This window comes from Pseudopodoces humilis, chromosome 6 (genome assembly GCF_049639895.1).
Source record: "Pseudopodoces humilis isolate 2021_Gansu_Grassland_sample_001 chromosome 6, ASM4963989v1, whole genome shotgun sequence".
Taxonomy (NCBI): Eukaryota; Metazoa; Chordata; class Aves; order Passeriformes; family Paridae; genus Pseudopodoces; species Pseudopodoces humilis.
Window position 1 is genome coordinate 26,965,651 of NC_142205.1, and position 27,676 is coordinate 26,993,326.

The window sequence follows — 27,676 nt, forward strand, 5'->3', positions numbered from 1 at the left end:
AAGTTGGTTTTCTGTAAAGGTTATTGCTGACTGCTGCCATATGGGATGGCTCAGGAAGTTGTGATGTGTATGAGTGCTTTAATTTCTATAATAACCCTTTGCTTGTTATTGGAAAGTGATACCAGAACAACCACCCAACAGTGTTTCTGTCCCTCTAGTTTGTCTCATCCTTCCTAGTTTTATCTAAAATTTAAGCAGGTTTTAACAAAGCAACTAATTTACCTTCTCCTGGTACTGTCCTTATGCTTAAGTGACTTGGCAGCACAAGTGCAAAGCACATCTTCAATAGCTGCCTTCCAAGCATGGGGAATTTCACTGACAGTGTGTCAGTGTTTCTTATGCAGAAGCTGTATTTGTACCTCTCTTTAAAATAATGCTGTGAGCAGCATCGTGGTGCCCATTGACAGCATTAAATTGTTCCCGAGGTCACCCCCTTGTTAAACCCACTATCCATCACTTCTACATGTTTTGGATCATGTCCCTAAACAGTGAGCAAACTCCCTTCCTCCTCTTGTTTAATAACAGACGTGTTTCGAGTCTGCTGTATATTAACTTGGGTGGCACACAGTGCCTTTTGCATTTTAAAGCTGCTGAAACCTGCTCATTTGATAAATTGAGAACAATTAAGGACATGTTGGTATAGTTAATAAGATCATTCTGGTCTGTGTAGTTGCTACAATCGTTTCAGTTCCATTCAAGGGCGTAGTAACTGAGGGAAGTGTAGCCCTGGATTCTTTTTTTCCTTTTCAAATCCGTTTTTCTGTTGCACAGACACGCGCTCCAGCCGCACTGCTTGTTTTGCTTTCCCTGGTAACGTAAAGAAAACAGAAGTGTTTGACCTGTGTGGGTCAGATCTTCAGCAAACAGGCAGAGGTTTGAGTGCCCTTAACCTTGCTGTGCTGGTTGAGGGGGTAGGGCTCACAATGACAGGGATGTTCTCCTCATTTTTTTACAGGAGAAACTACATTCATATGTAAAAGAGTGAAACAGTGTGAAGTATGAAAGAAAATCTTCTCCCCAAGGGGATCAATGTGAAAGCTTTTATTATAAGATGAGGGAAGTTCTTCACCACAGAAATTCTTAGTACTACTACATATGCAAATGTAGTTTTAAAAAGGATTGACTTAGGAAAGTCTGGAGTTTAAAATAAAGTATGGCATTATAAAAAGTAGGAAATAATTTTTTTTTTTTAGTAAAATACAAAGTTTGTATTTAATAAAAAATGCCAGAGAAAAGGTGGAATCTTTCCTCCCCGAGATAGTTTTCTCTCTCCATCCCCTCAAATTTGACTTAAATAAGCTCCAACTTTTGGATACCTTTCACCATTTATTGTCAAACTGACTATATTTACCTGAACTGTACCAGCTCAGCTCCCAGGGTCCTGGGAAGTGGTGCATGGTATATACATAGAGAGAGATCTGGGATTGCAGTCACTTGGCTTTAACATTAGCCAAAAGTTTTACAAAAAATGTGTATTTTTTGTAAAATTCCAAATTACTTTTTCTATCAGTTGATTTATCTAACAATAGAAGGTACTAGAACTGCATTACAGGGACTGATAGCATTTTAATAAAATTTTATTTGAAGGGAGTTTGGTCTGATTTTGAATATAGCTTGTATAGGGAATGCTGTGTTTGTACTGAAACTGAAAAAGGCACTGCAAAGAAACTGCAAACCTTAAGTTTCTAGATTTAAAATCTTTTCCTCGTTTCTAATGATGGAGACCATTTTAGAACATACCTGCCTGCTGTGAATTTACTTCATCCTTTCTTCTTCAAAGCATGTGTCAAGCGCTCTGGCAGATCCATATGCTTTCACCAAGCCCCACTGGCTCTGGATTTCCCAAGCTCGTGTGCCCAGCTGGCCACAGCAGTTTGATTAGTAGAAAGTGGGAAGAAGAAGGGATCTGAGATTGACTTTAGGTCTAAATTCAAGCTCTCAGTAAATGCGTTTCCTTGTAATTGCAGTCTGCCTGTCAAACTGATAATTCCCTTATGAATTTCTGTAATTGGACTGAAAAACTTGTCTTTTTAAAGTGAATCCTCAATCTGATGAGTTTATTAATGAAATTAAAACCACTACAGCAAGGATGTTGTTAGAGATGATATTTTGGAACGGAACTGTGCAGTGATAAATGGTATCTGCCAAATGAAAGATTAAGACCCAGCAGCAGATGTACAGAAATGCCTTAGTTTAAGATGATTGGTATCCAGGCCTGTGGACTTAGCACATTTTTCTTTAATTACAGCTTTTAATAGCTTCATTTGTAATGTTATTCTTAATTACACTCGACAAAGAAACCTTTAATACTCTAGAATACTGTAATAAATTATTTTAGTTAGCTTTTTTTTGTAATGTTTCTTTCACACCAGACAGCGAGTCAAATTTTCGGAAAAATAGAAACACTTGAGTAGAATCAAACACGTGCTTGCATTTTTCCAAAAGCATATAGAAGGTATTTGTCACCAGAAGATGGAATTATTTATGCTGAGGCACTCAAGGCTGCTTTCAGTCCTGTGCCTCATGCTATATGTAGCTAGTAGCCTTGGTTTTGGCAGGTGAAGGTTTAAGTTCTGCTTTGCAGATAAGGTTTCCTGTTTCACAGTTGGATGTTTGATCACTGATCTTGACGTTGTCTAAGTGTGGTTAGAGTACTCACAATCTTCTAAATGGCCCTGAAATTGTTTTTCTTCTCCTCTTACGACCATCAGCTAAAGGATTTGTCCGTTTGCTTGCAACAATGAATACCACAATAGATATAAATGCAGGACAAAATGGAAACTTAACAGTTGAATATGAAGCATATCCAAAACCAAAGGAAGAAGTCTGGATGTACATGAATGAAACATTACAGAATTCCTCAGACCATGATGTCAAGTTCAAGACTGTGGGCAATAACAGGTAATATGCACGGCTGTAGGTGTTGATTTCACTTTGGAACAGCAGACTAGAGGATGCTCTGGAAAGAGGAAAGTGGGAATGGTGAGAAAATTGTGACTAAAAGATGTAGTACATGTGGCTTGCCATAGTAGCTGGTGCAGAGTCTGCTGACCTACATTTGGAATAGCGTCGAGCTAACCACACCATCTGAGACCAGCTTGCTCATGACTCACCTAAATTCCTGTCCAATAAGCAAAAAAGATAATTAAGGTTGGTTGTGTGCAGAAACTCCCTTCAATGCCACAGCAGACCCCAGTGCTCTGGATAAAAGCTTATGCTTTTTTTTTCTGCTGGCTACTGTTCTGTCCTGATTGCTTGTCTTCCAAAAATCCAGTGAAGCACCCAGAACATGTGGCCTCAGTTGTGAGTCTGGGTTCCCTCCCCAGTGAGAAGAGGAGCAGGTGGTGATGCGTGCATGGTCTGAGCCTGATGCTCAGCTGCCACCCAGGCACACAGCTGGGTGTTAGAAATGGCAAAACTTCTGGATGTTGGAAGTGCAGTGGTAATAATAATGTAAGATAAGAGTGCATGGATGATGTCTGCAGAAAATTCCCTCCTTATTTTCCATGCAGCAATTGCCTGTTCAGAGCAAGTTGTGTGTCTTAGTAATGCTTAATTTTTTTCTTTACAGTTACACAAGTGAACTTCACCTTACACGATTAAAAGGAACAGAAGGAGGCATTTACACATTTTTTGTGTCCAACTCTGATGCCAGCTCCTCTGTAACATTTAATGTCTATGTGAAAAGTAAGTAAAGTGAACAGTCTGAAATATTTCATTATCACAGTCATTGTATTTTATACAACATAATGTATGCACAAGATGTCACAGTGTGGTTCAGCATATGAGAGGCTTTCTGAAGTGAAGCGCATGCTGGAAAACTAAATGTCAAGATATAAAAGTGCAGAGTACTCACACAAATCCACCTACTATCCAACATGACCTTATATTCCAGCGAACGTATTCCAGAGATTACCAGAGAGCAGCTAGGTTGTTTATACAGAAAAAAAAACCTGTAGCACCGGAAACATGATCTCAAAAATAAGTATGTATCACAAACCTTTTATAATTTGAGGTGGAGCAGGATACACAGGGATTATAATTTGCATTTTTGGCAACCAAGTCAAGCTTTTAATTGTCCTTAATTTGTTTGAATTGGATGCAGAGTTTGAAAGCTTGTCAGGAGAATTACTCACATTAGATGCCTCTTGGCATCTAAATTCTTCTGTATAATGGTATAAATCACCATTGTTTTAGAGAAATCTGCATAGCTTCACAAATGCGTGTGTTGTCGTCTTTGGGACATGCTTGTTAAGAAAGAGCACTGGCCTCAGTTCCAAATAGCATTCTTCAAGACAAAAGCTGAACTTCAAAATGAATTCAATGAAACCTTCAGAAAACCCTGTCCACAGTGGAACCATCTTAGAGCATTTCATGTGCTCAGCAGACAAATATTGGCTGCTGCTAAGGGAAAGCTTAAGGAAAATTAAGCCAAGAGGGCCGTTGAGCCCAGCAAGAGGACCTGTATCGACAGTAAGTGAACGTGCTGCAAATGCAGTTCCATGCTGCTGCTATGCTTTAGCAGCAATGTGTCCTTTTTCAGACATAGTTTTATGCAGAGGACTGCCAAGACTTCCAGAAATGCATCAAGTCCTCGCTATTAATTTCTGAATTCTTCTCATTTATCATTGAAGATCAACATTTGTAGCATCTCTATTAGCAATGACATAGCTTGAATATACAAACGTCACTTGGGCTCTTTTCAGAACATGGTATTTATTCCTTCATCAGAGAATGCTGACACTTGCATTGTGCCTTCTATGTTTTCTAGCTCTGATTTCTAAGATAAGGGCATTGGTGATATCAGATGTCCTTTGTCTCAGTGAGTGAGCGTGGATCACATTCATGAGGGATAACTCTAGTGTTTAATGGAGCAAAATGTTGAGCCAGAAGTTTAATTTCTCTGAAGGAATGGGAGAAATTGCAGGCTGCCTATAGTCTGGGCACAAGAACTAAAAAAAAACTCTGTCTCACAGTTTTGGTATCATCAGGTGTCAGTTCTCAATGCAGATCTCCATGTTGCTGCTTTTGGGGCATGTGCTAATTAATAAATGATAAAAAATCCCTGTGGATCATGGTTAGGAAACCAGACCAGAAAGAAAATAGAGAAACAAAAAGGAAAAGACAAGATGGAGCATAGACACTTTTTGTCTTCTGAATGGATTGTCCATAGAACCAGCAGTATTCAAGTCTGTTTCCTTCTTTCTTCAAATACTGGTCTTGTAAGTAGCAAATCAGTCTTGGGATGCTGTGAGGACACTTCAGCAGTCTCACAGAGCCCACGTTATCTTGCACTGTGGCCCTGGGTGGATTGCAGCCATTCCTGAAGCAATTTGATTTGATGCACTTGGCTAAAAAAGTTTCTTTTGGCATTTTGATAAAGCTCCTATAAACATTTTTTTCATTTTGAAAAAAAGAGACTAATAGATTGGTCTTTCTAGGGGTTGTTTTTAACAAAAACAACCCCTAGAAAAGGGGTTTTCACTGGCTTGTAAAATGCTAATTTAGCTGTGAAACACAAACTGCAAGACGAAAATACCATATTACTCGACACAGCAGAGTAACTGCCAAAGGTGAGTCATGTCTGGGTGGGTCAGATCCTGATCTAATGGCATGTCCTCACCTGACATTGTCAGGGATTTTGCATAAATTGCTTAGATGTAGCTCGTGATGTTTACATGTCTAGCTTGGGCATGTAATCAGCAGAAAATAACCAAACAGGTAAAACAGGATTCATAATCAGGAGAATGAATGTCTTCATGTAAACAAATATCAATTCTGAAGCATTTGCTGAAAGACATGAAAAACTCAGTGCAGAAGTACATGCTTTGGATTTAAACATATTTAGCAATTGCATATGCTAATCTGAAACAATACTAAATTGCTTTTAAAATAGTGTAGTAATTCATAATAAATGTATAGAGGTAAGCAGCTCTAAAATTAGAAGCCAAAAAGAAAATTACAGCTTGACAAGCAGCATTCTGTACTCAGTTACAATTAAGAAACTGTAGAAATCTCCAGAGTGGCAAGGTACAGTGTATCCAGCAATTAGCAGAGGAATCTTCCAACTAGTAACTGAATTTATTAGCAAAATAATATCTCAGCTTCATTATAGTCAACAAAACATTATCTATGCAGTTGGGGCTCCTGTTGAAAAGAGAAAATTGGTCATGGTATTACAGATCCCATGAAGCCAAGCTCAGCTGTTTTCCTGTCATTGGACTATGCAGTGAACAATAAGGAATCACCATGATATTGTAAAAAGATTTGTTCCAATCCAGAAAATGTAGCCCCAGCAGAAAAAAACTCTCTCTTTGTCTGGGATGACTGACAATACCTATTAAGTGTTACTTTTTAGGCACTTACTTTGTTAACAGTGAAGAAAGGGAAACTGACTATAGAAAGCAATTAGACACAGAATTTCATTATACAGAACATTGAATTAAAATAGGAGTGACCTCTTACTAAGTCATCTTTGATATATTCAGAATCAACATTAATAAAAGCTGAAAAGCAATTAATAAACTTAGTGAAATTAGAAGTTTAAGACATTTAATGACTGATTACAGACGGCAGTATGTATATATGCTGAGCAATGTAACAAAATGTGAAATATTTAAGGGGTTAAAGTCAGAACAATTAGCAACATCTAGTCCTTAGGAGTCTGTGTGATAGCAGGAGGGGTAATTAGGCAGTGCAAGTCATAAAATCTAGTGTAATACAATCCCTTTTAAAAACAGCTTAGCATCTCTTTGCAAAAGCCAGTCCATCTTTGCATCCCCTGAAGTACCTACACTGGTGGCTAAGGAAGGTGCTCTGGCTGCCAGAAAGGGGTGCAGGTGCTGGGACACGTGCATGGCCTGAGCTGGCAGAGGAGCAGCCAGTGGGGATTGCAGTAGCAGCCGTCTCAGTCCCCTTGGGTAGTGGCATGGGGGGCTCTTTGCTGCCTCAAGTGAAATGCATCCCTTGATACCATCCCAACCAGGGAGCCCTCAGTGCTGGTGGGGAGAGGCTGATGGTGCTAATTGCCACATCAGAGTGCTTCACCAGGCACAAGACAGGCAGAGCTGCTCTTAGGTCAGCGCTTCTCAGAGGCTGCTGCAGCTCAGCTTCCCGTGGCACCAAGGCTGGGCCACCTGCCTGGGCTGCATACCCTGTCATCTCCTTCCAGTCTTGCAGAATGAGTCCATGTGGGCTCGTGGCCACACAGACAGGCTTTTATTGCACTAGGCTTTTGCAGTGGGAAGAGCCTAACTAGTATGGGCATTTTTGTTTCCCTCACTCAGCTTCAGATGTCACATGCAGACCAACTCTGGCACAGTATTTTTTCCAGGGCTTAATGCACAGATGCCTCTTATATTTGACTTCTCAGTTCTCTCATTTCTTGAGGTACATTGTGCTGTAATGTTGCCTAAAATGCAGCATATACCTAAACAAATAGCACATGGGTTGTAGTGTAGCTAATTACAATTTCACAATCCAACCATTTTGATTGGAATTTCAGAAATGTGAATTACATGTATTCCGTGAGCATTGAGGCTGGGTGAGATGCTGTGTGCTCTCAGAAAGTTCCTCACCAAATGAGTAATGCTGAAAATCAGTCTCAACATTTTTGCAACAATGTTTGGTTCTTGGTGTTTTGCATAAAACACACCATGCGGATTTAGAAATGAAAGAACATTCGGTTCCTGTAACATGAGTCACGAGGAGGTGGTATGTGATTGAGAGTATACGTGTGCTTTGTTGACTCTAATTTAATCAGCGAGTAGAATATTCATTAAAAACTAACGCTGTGCAGTCTTCATACATGGGGTTTTTCTGAAATATATCTATATTTTCCCACTGCAGTCTATACAGCTTCACTACTTTTTAGAATTAGGATTACATCTTACATTTCTGTAAAGCTGTATTAACTGATAATGGGCTCTTGTATCTATCAGGTGAGCAGCATCATTGCAATAGCCTTTCATAGTTTCTTCCATTAACTTCTGTTAAGGTGATTTTTGCAAGGAAGCTAAGGTTGTTAAGGGAAGTAAGGTCATTAATTCCAGTTTCATTGGGAAAAAACACCTTGCTGTGTTGGTGGTACTCTTGGCTGAAGCCTATGACATTGGATTAATGACTCTGAAGTCCACCTGACTGCACTGGTTTCCGGCCATACTTGAAACACCTAAACCAACTGCAGGACTAACTCCTGTGCAGGATGTGACAGAAGGCATTGGCTGTATGAATTGCTTTCTAAACTACCCGAGCAATCACAAATTCTCATTTGGAAAGCTAGTACGTTCAGCCAGTTTTGGCTTCCTCTGCCTGCAGTGGTTTAGAGAATTAGGCAGTTGGGTGGTTCAGTACCCTAGAGGGATGTATGTCCTCTGTCAGGAGGTCTGCACTGGTTGCCTTGCATTGTAGTTCCTTTCCTGGCTGCAGTGGTAATACCGAATATACAGGCAGATGTAAGAGGGATGTGGTTTGACAGATGTAGTACACTTTAACTGGGAAGAAACTGTCCTTTTTACAGATGGGTAAAGTCGTGCTGTGCAGGAATGGAAACTTTACTGTTGTTCCAAGCACGCACTTCTTTGTGGTGTTTAAGCTCTTAGCTTTGCTGGTTTAGGATCTTTCATCAAATCAAATACTCAGGGGAGATGAGGTATTCTTCTAACGTCCAGCCTGAGCATTCGGTGTAAGAACTAATATTTTCACAGGTGTTTGATTTTTGAAGGACACCGGTTCAGACCCAGATATCCTTGAGCATAAGAAGGTCTTGTTCACCTGAGTGATTCCATGGATTATGAGGTGCACAGGTTGCTGTGTGAAGAGCAAATAGCAGTGTAAATCCTGTGTTCCCCTAATGGATGACTATTGCTTTTCTTTATTGCAGCAAAACCTGAGATTCTCACACTGGATATGCTTAGCAATGGTGTTCTCCAGTGCATAGCAGCTGGATTCCCAGCCCCTACCATATACTGGTATTTTTGCCCAGGAACTGAACAGAGGTAAGTTAAGTAAACAAGAGTCTCCAAAGGTTATTTTAGGTGCGACACATCCAATTGCTAATTACAAATTAAGAGCATGAAATGACTTGGTAATAGTTGCATTCAAATGTTACATGGTGGTTTTCATCCTTTCTGGCATTGCATTATTGGCAGTAGTTTATGAGAAGGCAGGAATACTTTTAATTTTTCTCCTCTGTATTCTGTCCTTGAAAGGGGAATAACCAACACTTCCTGCTGTGTAAAAGTAAAAGCCGAAGTTTCTGCTGCAAGCTAACTATGGACTATATCAGCCTGGCCCCAAATCACACATGTTCTATAGGCAGTTTCACAGAATGACAATCACAGAATCACTTGCGAATATGGCTGTTACAATTTGTTTTATTGTGTAATGAAGTAATTTTTCCAGACATAATGTAATTAGATTTCTGTTCACATGAAACATATGACAAGTAAACAAGTCCAGTGTTTTATGAATAAATCCGGATGTTTTTAAAACCAGGTGTTTATAAGAAGATTGTAGAGTTTCACTGTGAAGTGAAGGAGCATTTGTGAAGCAAGTTTTAAGGTTTTGCTTGACTTCCCCCATGGTTATAGATATATTAGCAAGCAATGGGTCTCCTTCCCACTTCTATAATTTGTTTTATGTCTAAAATAATTGTTATTTCCTTAATGGTTTCAAATAGTATCTTTTAAAAATCTTAAGTATGTGCTCATGCAGTAAATATGTGACATATGAGGGAGAAGCAATCTCTTGAGAGCAAAGAACTGGCTATTTTCTGACTGCATATAAGGTTAATGGTGTTTATGCATATCATGGACTTTTGTGCCGTAATAAGATGATGCTTGGGGAACATTTTCAGAAGCGGGTAATAGACCACAGCTGCTTGACAATGGAATTGAAAATGCATGTTGAATGGTATAGATCCCATAGAGCAGTTACAGACCTGTAGGTATGTCTAACCAGAAGCAAATGCAAAGACATCATGGTCTCCAGTTGGGCCAGGCCAGGTGTATGTATCCATTTCTCCCACTACGTACAAAGACCGTGAGACACCATGAGTAAGCTGTTTCAGGGTTAAGATCTTCAGCTGAATCCTTTTGTAGACCAGAGTTGTTCAGTTCTCTCTTGGTGTGGCATTTCAGGTAGCAATCCATTGCAGGTAACTGTCAATATTGTTTCTCCAGGTGCTTTGATTCACCAACAATATCCCCCATGGATGTCAAAATCGGTTACACAAATTCATCAGCGCCATCATTTGAGCGAATCCTGGTTGAAAGCACCATTAACGCCAGCATGTTCAGGAGCACCGGCACCGTGTGCTGTGAGGCCTCCAGCAATGGGGACAGGAGCTCTGCTTTCTTCAACTTTTCTATTAAAGGTAACTTCCACAAAACATGGGTGGTGTTTGGCTCTCTCTGGAAAAGGATTTTAAGTGGTTTTGCTGTAAGAAAGTTTACAGTACCGTGGCTGAGCACATGTTAGCATACTACATTGCATGTTCTGCCTGTCAAAGTCTTGCTTTAATTTTTCGATTGACTGTTGTGGTGCTGTCTTTTTATGGCATCTGTTCTGTGGTGCAGTAGGTAGGTGGGTTTCTTCTGTCTGTACAGCACAGAGGAAAACCACCTACAGCATCACCCTGACTTTCCCCCTCTCTGTCCCTTTTGTTTTCCTGTCATTGTCTGTTTTGGCTATTTAGGCCATCACTTGTTTTTCCAAAGAAAGACTGCATTTTATTTTAGGTTTTTACAATGTCTCAGGAAAAAATGTAGTCCCCAACTTGCCTGGAGCCTAAGTGTCCTGCTGCTATAAAAGAAGTAGCAACAACAACATACTGCAAAAGGGCTTATGTGTTTTGTAGTGGTATTTGTAGGTTTGTGAGGGAGAAGAAAAACCCACTAGAACATAGAGGATTTGAAATGTGTTTGTAAAGCTGTGCTCTTCTTTACAAAACCAAATGTTCTTCTTCTTTTTTTTTCCTGTTACACCCAGATATAACATACAAACAAATACACCAGATTTGGGGCAGATGGGTTGTAGTAGAATAGTGGCATTTCTTCACTATTTGGCACAACCTCTCCTTGTAAAGACTGTGCTGTGGTGATCATACTTAGGTGGGGGGCAAAGGGGAAGAGAAGAAACTGGGACTTCAGATAAAAGCCTCTTTCTTTAATCTAACTTGACTGAGATCATGCACACCCCTTGCATTAACTGATCTTGGTGCCAAACCTCCTGGATTAATGAAGCTGAGAATCCAAAGGCATCAAACTACATGGTTTCTGTGCCAGCTCCATTTCCTACAGCTCATTCAGGAAAGGCATTCTGATACACCTGGAGCACATCTGGGAAAGTCAAAAACCCCAAACTGTATTTCATGAAGAAGAACCAAGGAAAAGTTTTCACCTGGATCTTTTTAATTTTGTTTTTCTTGTTCAGTACTTCTAGGAGAATTTTCTTGTTTCTTTCCAGAGCAAATCCGTACACATACCCTTTTCACCCCGTTACTGACTGCATTTGGAGTTGCTGCAGGACTGATGTGCATCGTAGTCATGATCCTGGTGTACATATATTTGCAGGTAAAATCAGAGGCCCCTTTGCCTGAATTTAAAAAGCATGTGAGCTTCTTGTGGAGCCTTTGGTTGTAACAGCCATTCTCTTTCTTTTCCAGAAACCCAAGTATGAAGTTCAGTGGAAAGTTGTTGAAGAAATAAATGGAAACAACTATGTTTACATAGATCCAATGCAACTTCCTTACGATAACAAATGGGAATTTCCTAGAAACCGTTTGAGTTTTGGTTAGTTTAGATTCATTTGATTTAATCTGCAAGGTGGAACCTTCAGGTCTCATATGAGACTTTGGTCAAACACAGCAGAGTTTTGTCACAAAGATGTTGTGCAATAATGCAGATAGTGATAATTGCTCATTCTTGCTTTGGGACAAAAGGCAAGCAGGCGTGTCTGCAATAGCTTCCTTGATATAATAAAATAAAATGTTGAGCCCTACAGGAGGAAGTACTCAAAGTTGTTACAGAGTATTTTGTTTGCTTTATCAGGTAAAACCCTTGGCGCTGGAGCTTTTGGGAAAGTTGTTGAAGCCACTGCTTATGGTTTATTTAAGTCTGATGCTGCTATGACAGTAGCAGTAAAGATGCTGAAAAGTAAGTTGCTGTGGTATACTATACCGTGTTTTCTCTCTTCCATCTGGTTGGTGTGTTATGTACTGAACACTGTGCTTTGCCTTGCAGCAAGTGCCCATTTAACAGAGAGAGAAGCCTTGATGTCAGAGCTTAAAGTGCTGAGTTACCTTGGAAACCACATTAATATTGTGAATCTGCTTGGAGCTTGCACTATTGGAGGTGGGCTTATCTGCAGATTATTGATTATTTCTGTTCTTTTTATATTGCCAGGAGGATGAACTTTGTGAAGAATCATCCAAGATGCAGCTCTAAGTATAGAAATCATAAATAGAAATCTTAAAATCTTACACTTCATGCTTAGACAGGTTGCAGATCATCGTGATTATTACCTGTGATTTACTGAATCTAGATTTTAGGCTCATCATAAAAACAGTGGTAAGACCACAGTAGCTGCAGCTAAACAGGAAGATTGCTTTTATTCTCTTTCATGTGAACCATTGGGTGCTTGCTTCTTGAGAGATGACAGAATGTACAATATAAAATTTTACCCCCACTACACTGTTCCTCATTAAGGAGAACTGGTTCCTTGTTGGTATCCAAGGTGAAGTCAACAAGCTTGTCTTGTACAGTCTTCCAGCCTTCTGGTTAAACTGCAAATGTATCTGTTAAGGCACAACTAAAGGTACAAATTCTAAGCAGCAGAAAGTTGAGAAAAGTAATTTTCCAAATAAAGTATTGCGCAACCCTAATGTTTCACATTTAGTATTAACTTAATAAGTTTGTTTTCTTACATAATAAAAGCTATAAAACCTCCCAAAGTGTTAATAGAGAGTGATAGAAACCTGTATTTTTATTTGCATGCATTTTAATATGAAAGATGGTATTGCTTCTTACGTGTTCTACAAAGGAGCTTGTAGAAATTCATAGTTTTAGACAAAGGCAAAACGTTTCTCACAATAAATGATTTAAAAATAGGATGAAACAATTTTGTTCAAACAGCCAACTAAGTTGACTCACTGGCCCGAGTTCATGTCTCTCTCAGTGGAAAAAATGTGGTGCCTGTAAAGAAAATCATACCACAAACGCTTCTTTTGCTATTGTGAAAGCTGCAATTTTTTGACTGCAGAAAAATGGAGATAAACCAGTAAGGTTAACAAACGATGGCACAGAGTAAACTTAGAGATGAAATAACACACAGTGTAATTACATATTCAAGGTCCGTAGCTGGAGTCATTCACTCAAAAGACATATATTTGATCTATAAACATCCATGCTGAAGATGACTTGATTCCCTTTTTTGATTTCATTTTAATATTCTAAGACCTTGTGCAGTGTAGTTTTCTGTCGCAGCAGACTGTTCTGTTTGAACGATTTTTCCTATTATACTGCAGAATATAACACTCTACATCATTTCCAAAACATTACTGAAGGACTGTGAAGCTCTACTGTAAACAGAAGTGAATCAAAAGGACTAATGTTTGAAGCTTGAATTACTCGTAACGTTTGGAACAAATAACTTCCTTCAGGAAGTGAGCAAAATCAAACAGATGTGTCTGGCCAGAAACATTATCGCATGAAGAAAGAGAAAAAGACTTATTTGTCTAATTTTTGTACAATGCAATACTATTGAGGGGCAGAACATTAATTGGGACACAGCTTTAGCTGGACCATGGTTGTTCATCTGTGAAAGGGAAGATGCTGGGTTACTTTTCTATAACTTTTCAAGTCTAGACAGTACTAGGCAGTGTGATTTTTTAATAGTCCAGCCTGTGTGTGCTTCACTGAATGCTAGCTTTATGTAAGGTTTTCTGCTTTAAACAATACTCACCAGCTTTCTAAACTTTACATGCATCTGCAGGTCCCACTCTGGTCATTACAGAATATTGCTGTTATGGTGATCTTTTAAATTTTCTGAGACGGAAACGAGATTCATTTATTTGTCCAAAACATGAAGAACACGCAGATGCCGCTGTTTATGAGAACCTTTTGCATCAGTCGGAGCCTGCAACGTAAGTATGACCTGCTGAAATGTATTTGTGTTTTCAGAAGATTGGGAAGGAGGAGAAATCAAAGTTTATTAGGGATAAGAGGTGTGGAGAAATATTTAATGCAGCAGGCTTTGAAGATTCTCTGCTGCACAAGAAAACAATTTAATGAAGAGGGTATTTGTTTAAGGGGTGATTTGTTCTAACAGTGTCATTATATACAGAGTGGATTGTATGCACTCTTTGCTTTACTTCTTTATCAAATTTTCTGCAGTTATTTCATGCATCTCCTTGCCTCCAGTCTTTGTACATGTTTGTGTTTATTGTTATTAAACTTTAGTAGTGCTTATTTAGCAGCCTGAATGACAATTTTCTCGGTGTCAGGCTGTTAGTACCCTGAGTTCTCCCAAATTCCTGCCTTCAGAAAAGACTTTTTACAAAATCTAACCAGTGTCTTAAAATGTCAGCAGCAGGCTGCTACTGACAGCTCATTGCATTTTGTGGTGAAACAACCTGTGTCATGGCTCTGAGATTGCTCTTGTACTTAGTTCATCTGTATATTTTTAACTGCTGTGTTTTATATACCATCCCAGAGTTCTTTCCAAGGGCGTTTCCAAGCAGATTTCCTTCCGTTTGTGAAGGGAGAGACAGCTTACCAAAATCTACTATTAGGATACCTGCCCATTCTAAATTTTAATCTTTTTATTGACCCAGTGGGCCTATTACTTTGTGTTGGCAGTCAGAAAAGAAGCAGGCAGACCTAAGGAGCTGGAAAAGTTCTTCATCCCAGCATAGTACTGCTGAAGCTGCTTGTGCCATGGCAATAAATGGGTAGCTGGTGGTGCCCCAGGGAGGCTGGGACCACGGGGGTGATGGGCATAAGGCTGTGATTTGCCATTGGAGGTGTGCCCTCTGTTCAGTGAAGGGATCTTGCTGTTTAAGTATATCAAGTTATTGTAAATTGAGTTTGCAAATTGTAAATTGAATTACTAACAGCAGAGTACTTACAAAATTCTCATGTTAGTATTTACTGCTCCTGAATGTGTCAGATGTGTTTCTGGTGGTAACTAAAGCTGTTGGTGATCTCATTGCTCCTTCCCTTAACTCTGTGGCTGCATTTATTGTTCTTAAACTAAGCAGATGTTTCAGGCTAAGGAAGTATATTAATTCTAATGGCAATGAAGAGAAAAATGCCAAAGTACATCCATCATTTCTAAAGGTGCCTAACTGTATATTTATAAACCATATCGTATGAAAATCTGTACATTTAAATTATATATAGCAATAAGAAAATTTAAACTTAAAAGAATGTAGCAGATGGCTGTCCCAAGCCTCGGCTGATTTTTTGAAATACATATGAATCCCCTGTGGAACTTGGGAATTTCTGAATTTAACATTTTTTACCATTTCTCTTCTGCATTTCAATTGCCAGTTGAGCTGCTGAAATATTCTGGTAGAAGTTGGCCTAAGCAGAAAAAGGAAGCACTAGCAGATCCTGTGAAACATCTGGATGTTAATTTATAGAGACTGAAGTTTGTATAAACAGTATTCATGTGAATGGTTTTGTTTGCTCACCTGAGCCAAACTCCAAACTTTGAGGTGTACCATTAACTGTACCAACAAACCTCTCTTTCTGTATGTCATTTCCTCATTTTTTTCACACACCCATGAATTTCCAATCAACTGATCATTTGTACAGCAATTATTCAGAACTGATTGTTGGCCTGATGTTGGCTTTTTGTTTGGATAACCTTTGAGACCTTTTTCACTAAACTATTTTTCTTTTGTTCTGCTGCCTCTACAGTGATGTTGCCAATGAGTACATGGACATGAAACCAGGAGTGTCATATGCAGTCCCACCAAAGGCTGACAAAAAACGACCTGTGAAGTCTGGTGAGTTCAGTGACAAGAAATTCTGTTGGCTGACGGGAGTGCAGGAAGACAGACTTCATGGACTTGTTCAGTTTTAGCATATTTGTCTTTGTGAATGGGGACACTTAAAACTCAGTAATTGATGTGAGAAGGCTTTGAAAAAGAAAAATATGCTAAATTACATTGTCTTATATTTCTTCACACTTAAATGGAGTATCAGGATTATTTTTCACTTTTTGGTGATGGGCTATTTATGTGATTCTAGGCTGGTACTTACTAAAATTGCTGTTTTGTTTAATGTCAAAACAATTCTACGTGATTTCTACATGATTACATTTGCTTAACTCGAAAGCTGTTGTTGTTTATGTTGTGTAGGATCCTACACTGATCAGGATGTTACCCTTTCTATGCCAGAAGATGATGAACTTGCTTTAGATGTAGAAGATCTGCTAAGCTTTTCTTACCAGGTGGCAAAGGGCATGAGCTTCCTTGCCTCCAAAAACGTAAGTTTTTTTTCAGAGATGGACAGAATCAGTAGATTTTTGTCACTTTCAATGTTTTAATGTGATCCGTGTGTTTAAATGCTGACTATTTCTATGTTCTTTTCAACAAGCACTGCAAACTGATAGGCTCCCTCTCATACCTGAAGCTTTATCTGATTTTGGAGTTATGTACTGTGCTTATCACAAAAGTGATGTTTTATGTCCCCTAAAACAGAAGTCAGTGTGAAGCAGTGCTATTGTGTATCCACTGTTGAGGATAGTATAATCAGTGTGAAGGTACCTATTTGCATGAGTTTTAAACAATACTGCACTTGCTACTTCTCTCATGCTGACTACTGCCTTAAACGGGGGAGATATCACATTGTGTTCTCTTTTTTGGAAGCATGGCTTAATTCACAGGAGATGTATTGATTTTTAATTTTCTCAAAAGATAAAATCAGCTGAGAGACCCACAAAAAATCTACATTGACTACACTGAACATAATAGACATTCCTCTGGGTTTCATAGGAGGGATACTGCATAGAAGGAGGGGATTTATAGAGGTCTTAAGCACAGCATAATTAGTATCTTCTTATGGTTATTCTTACCTTTTATTGCAAAAATGCCATTTAACATGTAAACATTATAACTAATGTAGCTACTACAGGTGCACCTTAAATAAAGTGCAAAACCAAATCCTGGAGTCCTGTGTTACTATTGGGCAATGTGTCTCAAACTCTGCTCTGAGGAAAGTGCACATTAGAACTTGCTTTTGCGCTTGTTTTTTTTTTTTTTTCTCCCACTGTTCCTTCTTCCAAACCAAACCATTAGCTTCCCTTTAGTTTATTTTTCATCTAGCAACACATTCAAAACAGGCCTGACACGCAGACATATCATATTACAGATGATACACAGATTCACCACACTCCTGCATCCTTCACTTTTCAGGACATCCAGTGCTTAGCACACACATTCTGTATTTCTTCTGTTTTCCTACAGAAGCCCCAGATCCATTATGTATTATTCCTGGTGACTTTTTCTTTATGGTCTTTCCATTTTTACAGACAGAGTGGCATTAAATAGCAAAGGCAGTAAAGAATGTAATATCAGCTCACCCTGAGGATGGGAAGTAATGTGCAGTATAGCTCTGGCAGTGCCATGTTAACACCTGTATCACATAATTCAATTGCAGTGCACTATTATGTTACTGGTCCTCTTCAGCTGTTGTATACTTACACTTTTTTGGCTTCAGCAGTTAAATTAGTTAAGGCAGAGTGCTGTGGGCTGATGGATAAGGTGCCTCAGATTTCCTCACATCCTTGAGGCTGGTCCTTGAAGACAGCACAGAGTCACAGGACAGAGCTTCCTCCCTTGGACAAAGTCTCTATTCAATGCAAACTGCACTGATTCTGGAGGAACAAGGCAGAGTCATGCTGGCTCTTGGCCATTCCTTTGCCCTGCTGCTTCAGCGCTGTATGACAGCTTTACATATGCAAAGTGCAGCATGCATTGTATTCAGAGGTGAACAAGAGTCTACCAAAACAGTGGAACTATTAAAAATTGTTCCTCGTGTAAGCATGCTAAAGGGACAGAGATTAAGTTACTTGTGCAATCTTCAGTTACTTTCTCAGCTTGATTTTCATAACTTCTGATATTTTAGGTCATTTTTGGTTAGAAATTCCAAAAGTTCTCTATTTCAAGGAAAAAAGAAAAACTGAACTGTCTTCAGTTATTTTTCAGACAGCTGTGGTCTGTGTGCTAAATCCCATCAGTAAAGCTGAAGCTCAATATTCTTCAGATGAAAACAGAAATAATTTTGTTAGAGAATCACCTCCACTCTCTAACAAACACACATGGGCTCCACAGTTTTATACAAAGAAACACAGTACTGGAAAACTCAGGCATCCTTCTGGAACTGCAGTTACCAACACATGCCCACTTCTAAAGTAAAAACTGGAATATAAGGTGGTTAAGTCACTGAATGCATGACCATCCATTGAAAGATACTGGCATGTGAGAATTTCCACTATTTAAAAGTATTTAAGTCTGCTTAAGCTCTTGTAGGTACTTAATAATTCAGCTTTTCCGGAGGAGTATTTCTGTTATAGGGTTCAGTTTCTGTGTTCGTGTGCTTTGAAGTTGTTACCATAATTTCCCCTATTTTCAGTGCTTTTCTATGAATGACAATAGTTACTTAATAGAATATTTGGAATATTTTGCATACAAACCACATTTCCCTCTATTTGTCTTCTATTAGGAAACAAGCCAGTGATGATTTTGATAAATCAGAAAAAAGTATATCAAATTTTAGCTGAGAATTTGAAACACTGCAAAATTCAATGACTGCAACTAGTATTTTCTAAAATAAATGCATGGACAACCTTATTAATGTAATTATTGTAAAGATAAAACATCAGAATGTTTACTCATCTGAGTAAGCTTATTAGCACATGGCTCCATTGTGATTTACAGCTTGCCTTAAAATGCATGATATAGTAAGTTACACAGCTAAGTAAACACATAACCAAGCAATAGCCTGTTAGGGATATTATCAACTAATTTTGTTTGTTTGTCTATTATTTAGTGCATTCATAGGGATCTGGCTGCAAGAAATATTCTTCTAACTCATGGTCGAATTACAAAAATCTGTGACTTTGGCCTGGCAAGAGATATAAGGAATGACTCAAATTATGTGGTCAAAGGAAATGTAAGTACACATGATACTCTATACACTTGTTTTAAGTTAAGCGAGTTCCTATTGTCTTGACATGCAAAGAAAAGTCTTTCTTAGTTAGATGGAAATCTGGGTTTTCCAGTCCTGGTATATGTATATCCATGTCAGCTAGGAGGGGAAATTTCTGACATAAACGTGTGTGCTGACAAAATCCTCGTTTTATACTTGTTATACTGCAAAATATGTGCTCATATGCATGTTGTAGTGGAAGAGATGTTTTTACAGCACCCGTATAATGTCCAGTCTTCTTATTTTACATGAATGTACTCAAAGTTACTTCTCTGTAAGTAATTGCTAGGTTATTCATGGGAATACTCTGGTATCCCAGTTTTAAATTTTGGTATTAGGAAACTTTGTCCCTGGGCATTGCACTATTTGTCCATTATTGAAATAGCTTATTTTAAAAATATCTAAATAATCAGGGGTTTGCAGCTTATCTTTTTCTGTAAGGGGTCACTCAGACAAAGAAACTGAAGTGTGAATTTACTGATTAGAACATCAATGGGAGGCAAAAACATCTTGGTTTTCTCTGATTCCTTATAAACATCTAACCTCATATGTGTAACAAACATAAACAAACACAGCCTTAGCTTGCAGCTGTAGTTCAAACCCTGTAGCAGGGTTGGAGCAAGACACTATATTTTGATGAGAAAAGTTTAAAACCTCCCATATAGAAGAGTACCAATCTCACGAGTACCTATTAAACCTCTGGAGAGGTACAAAGGTGCTTTGAAGTGATGCAGATTACCTTGGCAGCACTTGCAGTCCCCTTTAAAGTGCCAGTGCAGTAAAAAGAGCCCTACTACAAAAGAAAATTGAGCTCTCTGTGGTTAAGCTGGAGAAGTGTTTATGAAGTATAGGTGTTTTGCATCTCAAACTGGTTTATGCTGCCTGGCTTAGTGTTTCAAGTCTGTGTCAGACGGGTGCAGCCAGCTGCTGCCTTCAGAGTACATTTGCTTTCACTTGCACTGTTTTTCAAAGGAAAGGATCCCTGTTCAGTAAGGTAGCCCTTCTCCACAGTTCAGCTGACGGTTCCATGATCTTAATGGTGAGGTCATTAGTTAGGGGCTTAACAGCACATGAACTGAAGTTTACCTGTCCTGGCTTTGCAGGCTGATAAAGAGAGAAAACCTCACACCTGATTATCTCTCACCAAATGGGTTTGCCACTGTGGTGGTTTTTGTCCTAAATGCTAAACTTCCACAGCCACTCAGTTAACTTCAGTCTATCCATGGTACCTCAGGTATCTGACATAACTGCTGCTGTGCTGTCACCTAGCAGACCTTGATGTCTCAGGTACCTGCAGCATCCTTATTTTGGCTGTGGGAAGGACAGGTTTGTTGGTTTTCTTCAAAACAATGTCACTACCAGCCACTGGTTGCCTAGAAGTTGAGGTTAGGGAGCAATAGGAGCTGAAATAATTAATGAATGGCTGCTGTGACAAAATACTGAGTAGTGTGTAGTGTCACCAAGCTACTTCCAGGGTCAGGTCAAGAGCTGCCTGATCATAAAGGGTCCTGGGAGTAGGAGGTTTAGACCAGCAGCTTAGGAGGGAAGTGTGTAGTTGAGTTTTATTTGTCTACGTTATCCTTTAAATTTCCTGAGTTCATAGAATTACAGAATCATAGAATGGTTTGGGTTGGAAGGGATCTTAAAAGATCATCTAGTCCAACCCCCATGCCATGGGCAAGGACATCTTTCACTAGATCAGGTTGCTTAGAGCACCATCCAACCTGACCTTGAAAGTCTCCAGCGTTTGAAATGTTGCCCAGATGAAGTATCCACAACCTCTCCGGACTACCTGTTCCAATGTCTCACCATCCTCATCATATTTTTTTTCCTTGTTTCCAATCTAAATCTGTGCCCTTTCAGTTTAAAACCACTGCTCCTTGTTCAGTCATCACAGGCCCCAGTAAAAGGCCTCTCTCCATCTCTATATATATTAAAAGGCTGCAGTGAGGTCTCCCTTCTCTTCTACAGATTGAATAACCCCAGCTCTCTCAAACTTTCTTCCCATGAGATGTGTTCAAGCCCTCTGATCATTGGAAGAAAGAGGTCTGGTTTCTTCCAAAGCAGGACAAATGTTTAGGACAGAGGCCTGATTGGCTCCTACAATCAGACAAGGAAGGAACAAACCAGGGACAGGAAGGTGGAAGCAAATGCAAAGGCTTCCTGTGTCCTTTCTAATGATCCAGTTTGCATTCATAAGGGATGTTTCTATTCCCACACAAACTTACGAAAAACACAGAATCATAGAATTGTTCAGGTAGTAAAAGACCTTTGCGATCATTCACTCCAATTGCTAACCCAGCACTACCGAGTCCCCTAAACAATTTATCAAAGCCCCACATCTGTATGTCTTTTAAATATGTAGATGGATGGTGACTCCATCGCTTCCCCAGGCAGCCTGTTCCAATGCATGACAGCCCTTTTGGTGAAGAATTTTTTCCTAATATCCAATCCAAACCTCCTCTGACACAATTCAAAGCCATTTTCTGTGCTCCTGTCACTTGTGTAGAAGAGACAGATGCCCACCTTGCTACAGCCGCCTTTTGGGTAGTTGCAGAGAGCACCAAGGTCCCTCCCAGCCTCCTTTTCTTTGGGATAAACAACCCTAGCTCCCTCAGTTGCTCCCTGTAGGGCTTTATGTTCCAGATTCTTCATTTCCTTCCTTGCCCTTCTTGGAAACACTCCAGCACCTGAATGTCAGTGTTGTAGTGAGGGACTCAGAACTGGACACAGGATTTGAGGTGCAGCCTCCCCAGTACCGAGTACAGGAGGACAACCCGGCTCCTGCTGGCCACACTATTGCTGACACAGGCCAGGTGCCATTGGCCTTTTTGGCCACCTGGGCACTGCTGGCTCATGTTCAGCTGCTGTCACCAGCACCCCCAGGTCCTTCTCTGCTGGACAGCTTTCCAGCCCCTCTTCCCCCAGACTGCAGCACTGCAGGGGATTGTTGGGACCTAAGGGCAGGTTCCAACACTTGGCCTTCTTGAAACTCATACAACTGGCTTGGCTCATCAATCCTGTTTGTCCAGATCCCTCTGCAGAGCCTTCCTGACCTCCAGCAGATCAACACTTCTGCCCAGAATATATATATTAGTGTATATTACTTTTATTTGGATTTAATTTTTTCTGCTGATAGACTGAGAAGCTAATGCTTATTGACTAAAGCCTTGAGACAGCTCAACTATGTGCCTGTGTCAGCCAGTCCACCAAAGTAGACTTGCTTATATGCTTAAGGAACTGTGCCATGATCACTTTTATTATTGTCCACTGACTTTCTGATATCCTTTATTAACTAGACAGCAGTCAAACAGTATTCAGAAAATCAGAGTGCAAGGAACTGTGTAAGCTTGGTAGACCCACAGAAAGATGGATCACTAGCAGTGCAGCACTTGGAGACTCTGTAATGCCAGAAGTTTAATTTTTGGTTAGATACTTCTTGATTTTAAAAGTATTTAATGCACATAAAAAGCAGAACAAGTTATTTTACCTTGTTGTTTCTGTATGCCTTATATGCATTAATTTATTCCCTCTTCCCCTGAAAGGCTCGTCTTCCTGTGAAGTGGATGGCACCTGAAAGTATTTTCAATTGTGTCTACACCTTTGAGAGTGATGTCTGGTCTTATGGGATATTGCTTTGGGAGCTCTTTTCTTTAGGTAAGCTCCTTCAAGGACTGTTCTTCATATTTGTTTTGTTTTGGGGTTTACTGTAGATGCAGAAATCATGTTGTTTACCTGCTCTCTCAACAGGAAGCAGCCCCTACCCAGGGATACCTGTGGACTCCAAGTTCTATAAAATGATCAAAGAGGGATATAGGATGTTCAGTCCTGAGTGTGCACCGCCTGAAATGTAAGCGAGCAACCAGCACCTCCAATCACCCGAAAATCAGTAAAGATGCAAAGGAAGGGAAGCAGAAGCTTCTTGCACTAAGGCTCATTGCACTGCTCCATTGTAATTTTTTAAAAGTTCTTGTCGTGTTTTAAATAATTCACATACTCTAACTAGCAGAATACATGCCTGTGTTGTTACATGCAGTGAAATGCGCTCATGCCTTCTTGCCATCTGATCGCTTTGTCATGGCACCTGCTCTCTTGTCAATAAATTATTGACAGATCACAGAACATAATTAAACATTTTTACTTCAGATAAAGAAGCCAGTGAGATGTATCACCAGACTGTGCAGCATCTGCATTTGTGCTGTACTTCCTGACAACAAGAGGACTGGCTACTGATCTTCTTTATGAGACGTTCCTAATTCACTGTTTTGTAAATGGATTGGCATTTAACAAGCTGTCAAAGAACACTGTGTCCAGAGCCCTCCATTAGTAGTGAGTGCTCTGTTGTCACAAACACAGGTGTTGGCAGCACCGTTCCTGTTCGTAAAGTCATTTAAAGAAGACGCGACACCTTTGTTTCAAATAATGATGCAGGATAGATAAGAACTCTAAGGATTTCTTCATGAGCAGTACTTAATTTTGGTATCTTTACAGGTATGACATAATGAAGAGTTGCTGGGATGCTGATCCTTTACAGAGACCCACATTTAAACAAATTGTACAAATGATAGAGCAGCAGCTTTCAGATAATGCCCCCCGGGTGAGTTACGGATTGAGCAGTTTCAAGCACGTTATACTAGAGCTGTGAGAAGCAAAGAGCCCAGGCACTGCACTTCTACTTTTACTTCTGTAGCTTTGCAGCATCAGTCTGGGTAGGAATCATGTTTGGGCTTTTCCACTGGACCGTAGCAATCTAAGCCCATACCCAAAATTTACTGTCTACAGAACATGGTTTGCGTTACGGATGTTTCTCACTCACAATAAGACCTGCCACAACAAGTTTGATGTTGCAAAGTGCAATGGTACTGCATAAATTCATTTTATCCTAAACTATGAAAAATTCTGTTAATCTGGGAAATATCTCAGAAAGAAAGTATAATTAGTTTTTATTAGGAAAGCTGCTGGATGAAGGGGTGGAGGCTTTGGTGCTCTTGTGCATCATCTCACTTGCCTCCCCTAATTCCATTTACATAACCTTGGAGGTATGTTGTGACAAATGGTATGTGCTGCTTTTTCAACCATTCCACAGTGAAAGCTTATTCTGAGCAGGCAACTGGACAAAACAGTCCAAAGGAAAACTGGAGGCACATCCTAAACTTGGATTTTTCTCTTTCCATTACTTTGTGTGTTACTAGGGTTTACAAAACTGCATTTAAACCTTATTTAAAAATAAAGCTTCCTTTTACCTTTTGGATGCCTCTTTTGGGCAGAGAGTACATGGCTTCCTGACAATTTGAGAAAAGAGGAAACTGAAAGCTGCTGGTGTTCGATTGCATCCTGTAACATATTTTTGGCAGGTGCAGGCATTACTAAAACAAAAGCAAGAATCAGAAGGAATTATTAGTGAGGTTTACTGGGGAGCTTAGCAATTTTATTTTTTTTGTGCTCAGCTGAAATTTGGCATGCAGTTGGAAGCTACAGTGTTTTTAGTAACTGAGATTGAGCTTCATGATTCTTTAAAATAGCAGCTAAGACAAAGACCTTTTGAAACTGTTTTGATTTGCAAAGAAGCTCCTGAGCTGGAGCCCTTCCACAGCAGTGTGTAGTACATAGTGGGAAAAGGCTAAGAAAGGAATGCTCTCCAAGAATGTGTGAAGGGAGCAGTCTGCAGAGTGTTGACACCAATCTTTGGCTTCTGCAGGTTTATGCCAACTTCTCAACCCCACCTTCCAGTCAAGGAAATGCTCCAGATCACTCGGTGAGGATTAACTCGGTGGGCAGCAGTGCTTCATCAACTCAGCCTCTCCTGGTACGCGAAGATGCTTGAGTAGCATGTGAAGAGGAGGAGATCAGATGTGTTAGCTGTTTGTATTGTGCAGGGGCTGAGAGAGGGATGACTTCAATAATTTCTCTTTCTTTTACTCACTACTACTACTGTGTAGCTGAAACGTTGTTGTAATACTGTCCTTTACCATGCACTGTTATACATAAACTTAATCTGCTGAGCACGGTTACAGGCATCATTTCAGTGTTAATTGAAGCTGTATATATTTCGCTGTATTGTGTGTATTTGCAGTAGAGAGCCAGACATGAAGGAAAAAAAACCAACTAACAAAAGAAATCCTAAGCCAGAGTGTGGAATTAGATGACTGTAGATCAAACCAAATCTGCAGTGATTCTTCTCTGGATCCGTGCCTGGAACGCAGTCATTTTCTAGTTAATCTTGTTTTTCTGAATTTACAAAATAAACAAGTATTAAGTTAATGGTTTTTTAAACCCCTTTCCGCATCCAGCCAAGCCTGAGAGGCTTTCCCAGGCAGGTATCATAGGTTGGAGGCCAGTGAGCGTGCTGTATTTACCTGGTAAATAGCTCTGGGGCTTAAAGCAGAGGTGACGGGAGGAAAAGCATGGATTTTCATTTTGATTTCCCACCTGCACTGTCACCCTTACAGAGCAGTTGCACGGTTTCCATGGATATATGCACTGCTTCCCACCAGTGCATTCCCTGCCAGGATGAAGCTGCCCATTGCTGGGTCTCACTCCACCATGGAGCCTGAACGGCTCCTGTGGCCCTCTGCCTGGGGTGCCCAAAGACTTTGACCTTTGTTTTGCTAATAGTTGCATCTAAAGGTGTTCACCAAAGATAGGTGTGCCCTGCCAGACTGGTCAAAAAAGAGGAGGAAGGCTGATTCCAGTAAACTGTGTGTCTGGAGAAGGGGCTGTTTAACGAGTCATCTTATCAAAGGGAGAGCAGAGAAAAATAATGCTCTCCTGGGGGCCCTTTCTTTATCTTGTCCTACCCAGGTGAATCTTTCCCACAGGCAGTCTTGGATAGTGCTAACTGGAAGGGGCTATTTTTCTCCACCCCAAGTTTTTTCTGTGGTAGTCCAGAGATGATAATGAAGAAGAATCTAACTGAGAAGTGCCAAATTTATAAATGGCATAAAAGAAAGAAACCTTTCATTCTTCTTTGACAGATGTGAAGCTTTAGGGTCAGCATCTGTTGAGCCCAAGGTGGTGCTTAGAAGTGTTTTCTAACCCCTTTTCTTCCCACCAGGAGCACTGGTTCTTTTCTTCCTTTGTTTCTGACCCCTAAAAATAAGTAAAGGCATTGAGAGACGCATTTCTCGGAGGCAGAGTCCTACTTGAGTACCTCTTTATTTACAATGCACTTAAGCACTCTGTAACTTTTACTTTACCAGGATTTTGGTTGAGTTTACATGCAATTGAAATGTATAACTAACTGCCCAAATACAAGGTAATTGTAAGCACACACGCTGGTAATATATTTTGGGTTACATTGAATACCGCGCTCCTTCTATGACTGTGCATTTGGTTTATTGTTACAGGAATCCGTCTTTCAGAGTTAAATAAAAAATTAGCCATTTGCACTGAACTTACTTAGGCTGTTGCACCTTTCCAAAGTTAGCCATTTGTTTGGATGCACTCTTATGCATACTAGTTGTTGAGCATTTTCAGTTTAATGCTATAAGAGCTCTTTTGTAACGTGTTGGCTTTTGGAGCAACTGTAGACAAACTAGTTGTTATAGATGTCTCGGTACTTTACAGACACTTAGCTGAAAGAGGTTTGGGTTTTTTTGTTCTTGAAATTTATATTTTTATAATTTGGGGGGGTTTGAAACTTCTTTTGCAATGGCTTGGTGTTTTGAATGGGTTTATGCATTGTTTTTGTAAATATGGAAATGTAGCAATAATGTCCTTTTGACTATTCTCAGTCCTTGAGTCTCAAAAATATTTTTTTATATATATATATATGCAAAAACTATATGTATAAATATGTAAGTGTTTGAAAGTTTATGAAACACTTATGGATATGTTGCTCAGTTGTAGAATTGCAGTTAAGAAAAGTTCAAATAAATCTGTAAATATGTTCAAATGCTACCAATGTGTATTATGTTAAGATGGAGTATTTTCATGTAAGTCTTACTAAATTCCTGGGTTGAAGCAAAATCTTGGTGTCTGGCCACACACAGATCAAGTCTGGCATTCTGAAACCTTTTTGCAAATACATGGAAAAAAAATTTCATTTGCTATATAAGTTCTTTACCTGTGAATATGTGGGACAAATACTTGAAAATTTCAATGCAGCTTTGTTCTGGAAGAAAATTGTAGTTAGAAGGTTGATCATGTAGACTGTTGCTGCAGTTTATGTGTAATGAACAGTATTTAAAATGAAGATGTCTCGATGTTTAGGGTATGGTTGCAGAGGCAGTTGGAGCTGTAGTGATGCTGAATATTCCCCCTTCTTTAAACAAATGTACATGCTCTTGGCCCCTGTCTCAGTCTGGCACGAGAGCTGGTGCTGGACTGGCCGAGCGCAGCACTGCTGGGAGGCAGCAGGAGATATACCTGGGGCTGCTGCTGTGGGAGGGGGGTCATAAAGGCTTCCCTTGCTTGAGCAGGTGCTCTCTGTCTCAGTGGAAGACCCTCTGATGTAGTTA

The 27,676-nt window shown here is 39.7% G+C and overlaps 1 protein-coding gene across 1 annotated transcript in view; it reads left to right on the forward strand.

The window, feature by feature from the left end:
• Positions 1 to 27,116, forward strand: part of KIT (KIT proto-oncogene, receptor tyrosine kinase) — a 54,995-nt gene extending 27,879 nt beyond the window's left edge. The window contains exons 6-21 of the mRNA XM_014263242.2: positions 2,712 to 2,901; positions 3,572 to 3,687; positions 8,882 to 8,996; positions 10,182 to 10,375; positions 11,467 to 11,573; positions 11,666 to 11,792; positions 12,051 to 12,155; positions 12,243 to 12,353; positions 13,993 to 14,143; positions 15,924 to 16,012; positions 16,367 to 16,494; positions 19,059 to 19,181; positions 22,763 to 22,874; positions 22,968 to 23,067; positions 23,709 to 23,814; positions 24,916 to 27,116. Coding sequence (XP_014118717.2) covers positions 2,712 to 2,901; positions 3,572 to 3,687; positions 8,882 to 8,996; positions 10,182 to 10,375; positions 11,467 to 11,573; positions 11,666 to 11,792; positions 12,051 to 12,155; positions 12,243 to 12,353; positions 13,993 to 14,143; positions 15,924 to 16,012; positions 16,367 to 16,494; positions 19,059 to 19,181; positions 22,763 to 22,874; positions 22,968 to 23,067; positions 23,709 to 23,814; positions 24,916 to 25,041 — 2,000 coding nt within the window. The 3' untranslated portion in view covers positions 25,042 to 27,116. The remainder of the gene's footprint in view (positions 1 to 2,711; positions 2,902 to 3,571; positions 3,688 to 8,881; positions 8,997 to 10,181; positions 10,376 to 11,466; positions 11,574 to 11,665; positions 11,793 to 12,050; positions 12,156 to 12,242; positions 12,354 to 13,992; positions 14,144 to 15,923; positions 16,013 to 16,366; positions 16,495 to 19,058; positions 19,182 to 22,762; positions 22,875 to 22,967; positions 23,068 to 23,708; positions 23,815 to 24,915) is intronic.
• The last annotated feature ends 560 nt before the right edge of the window (positions 27,117 to 27,676 follow it).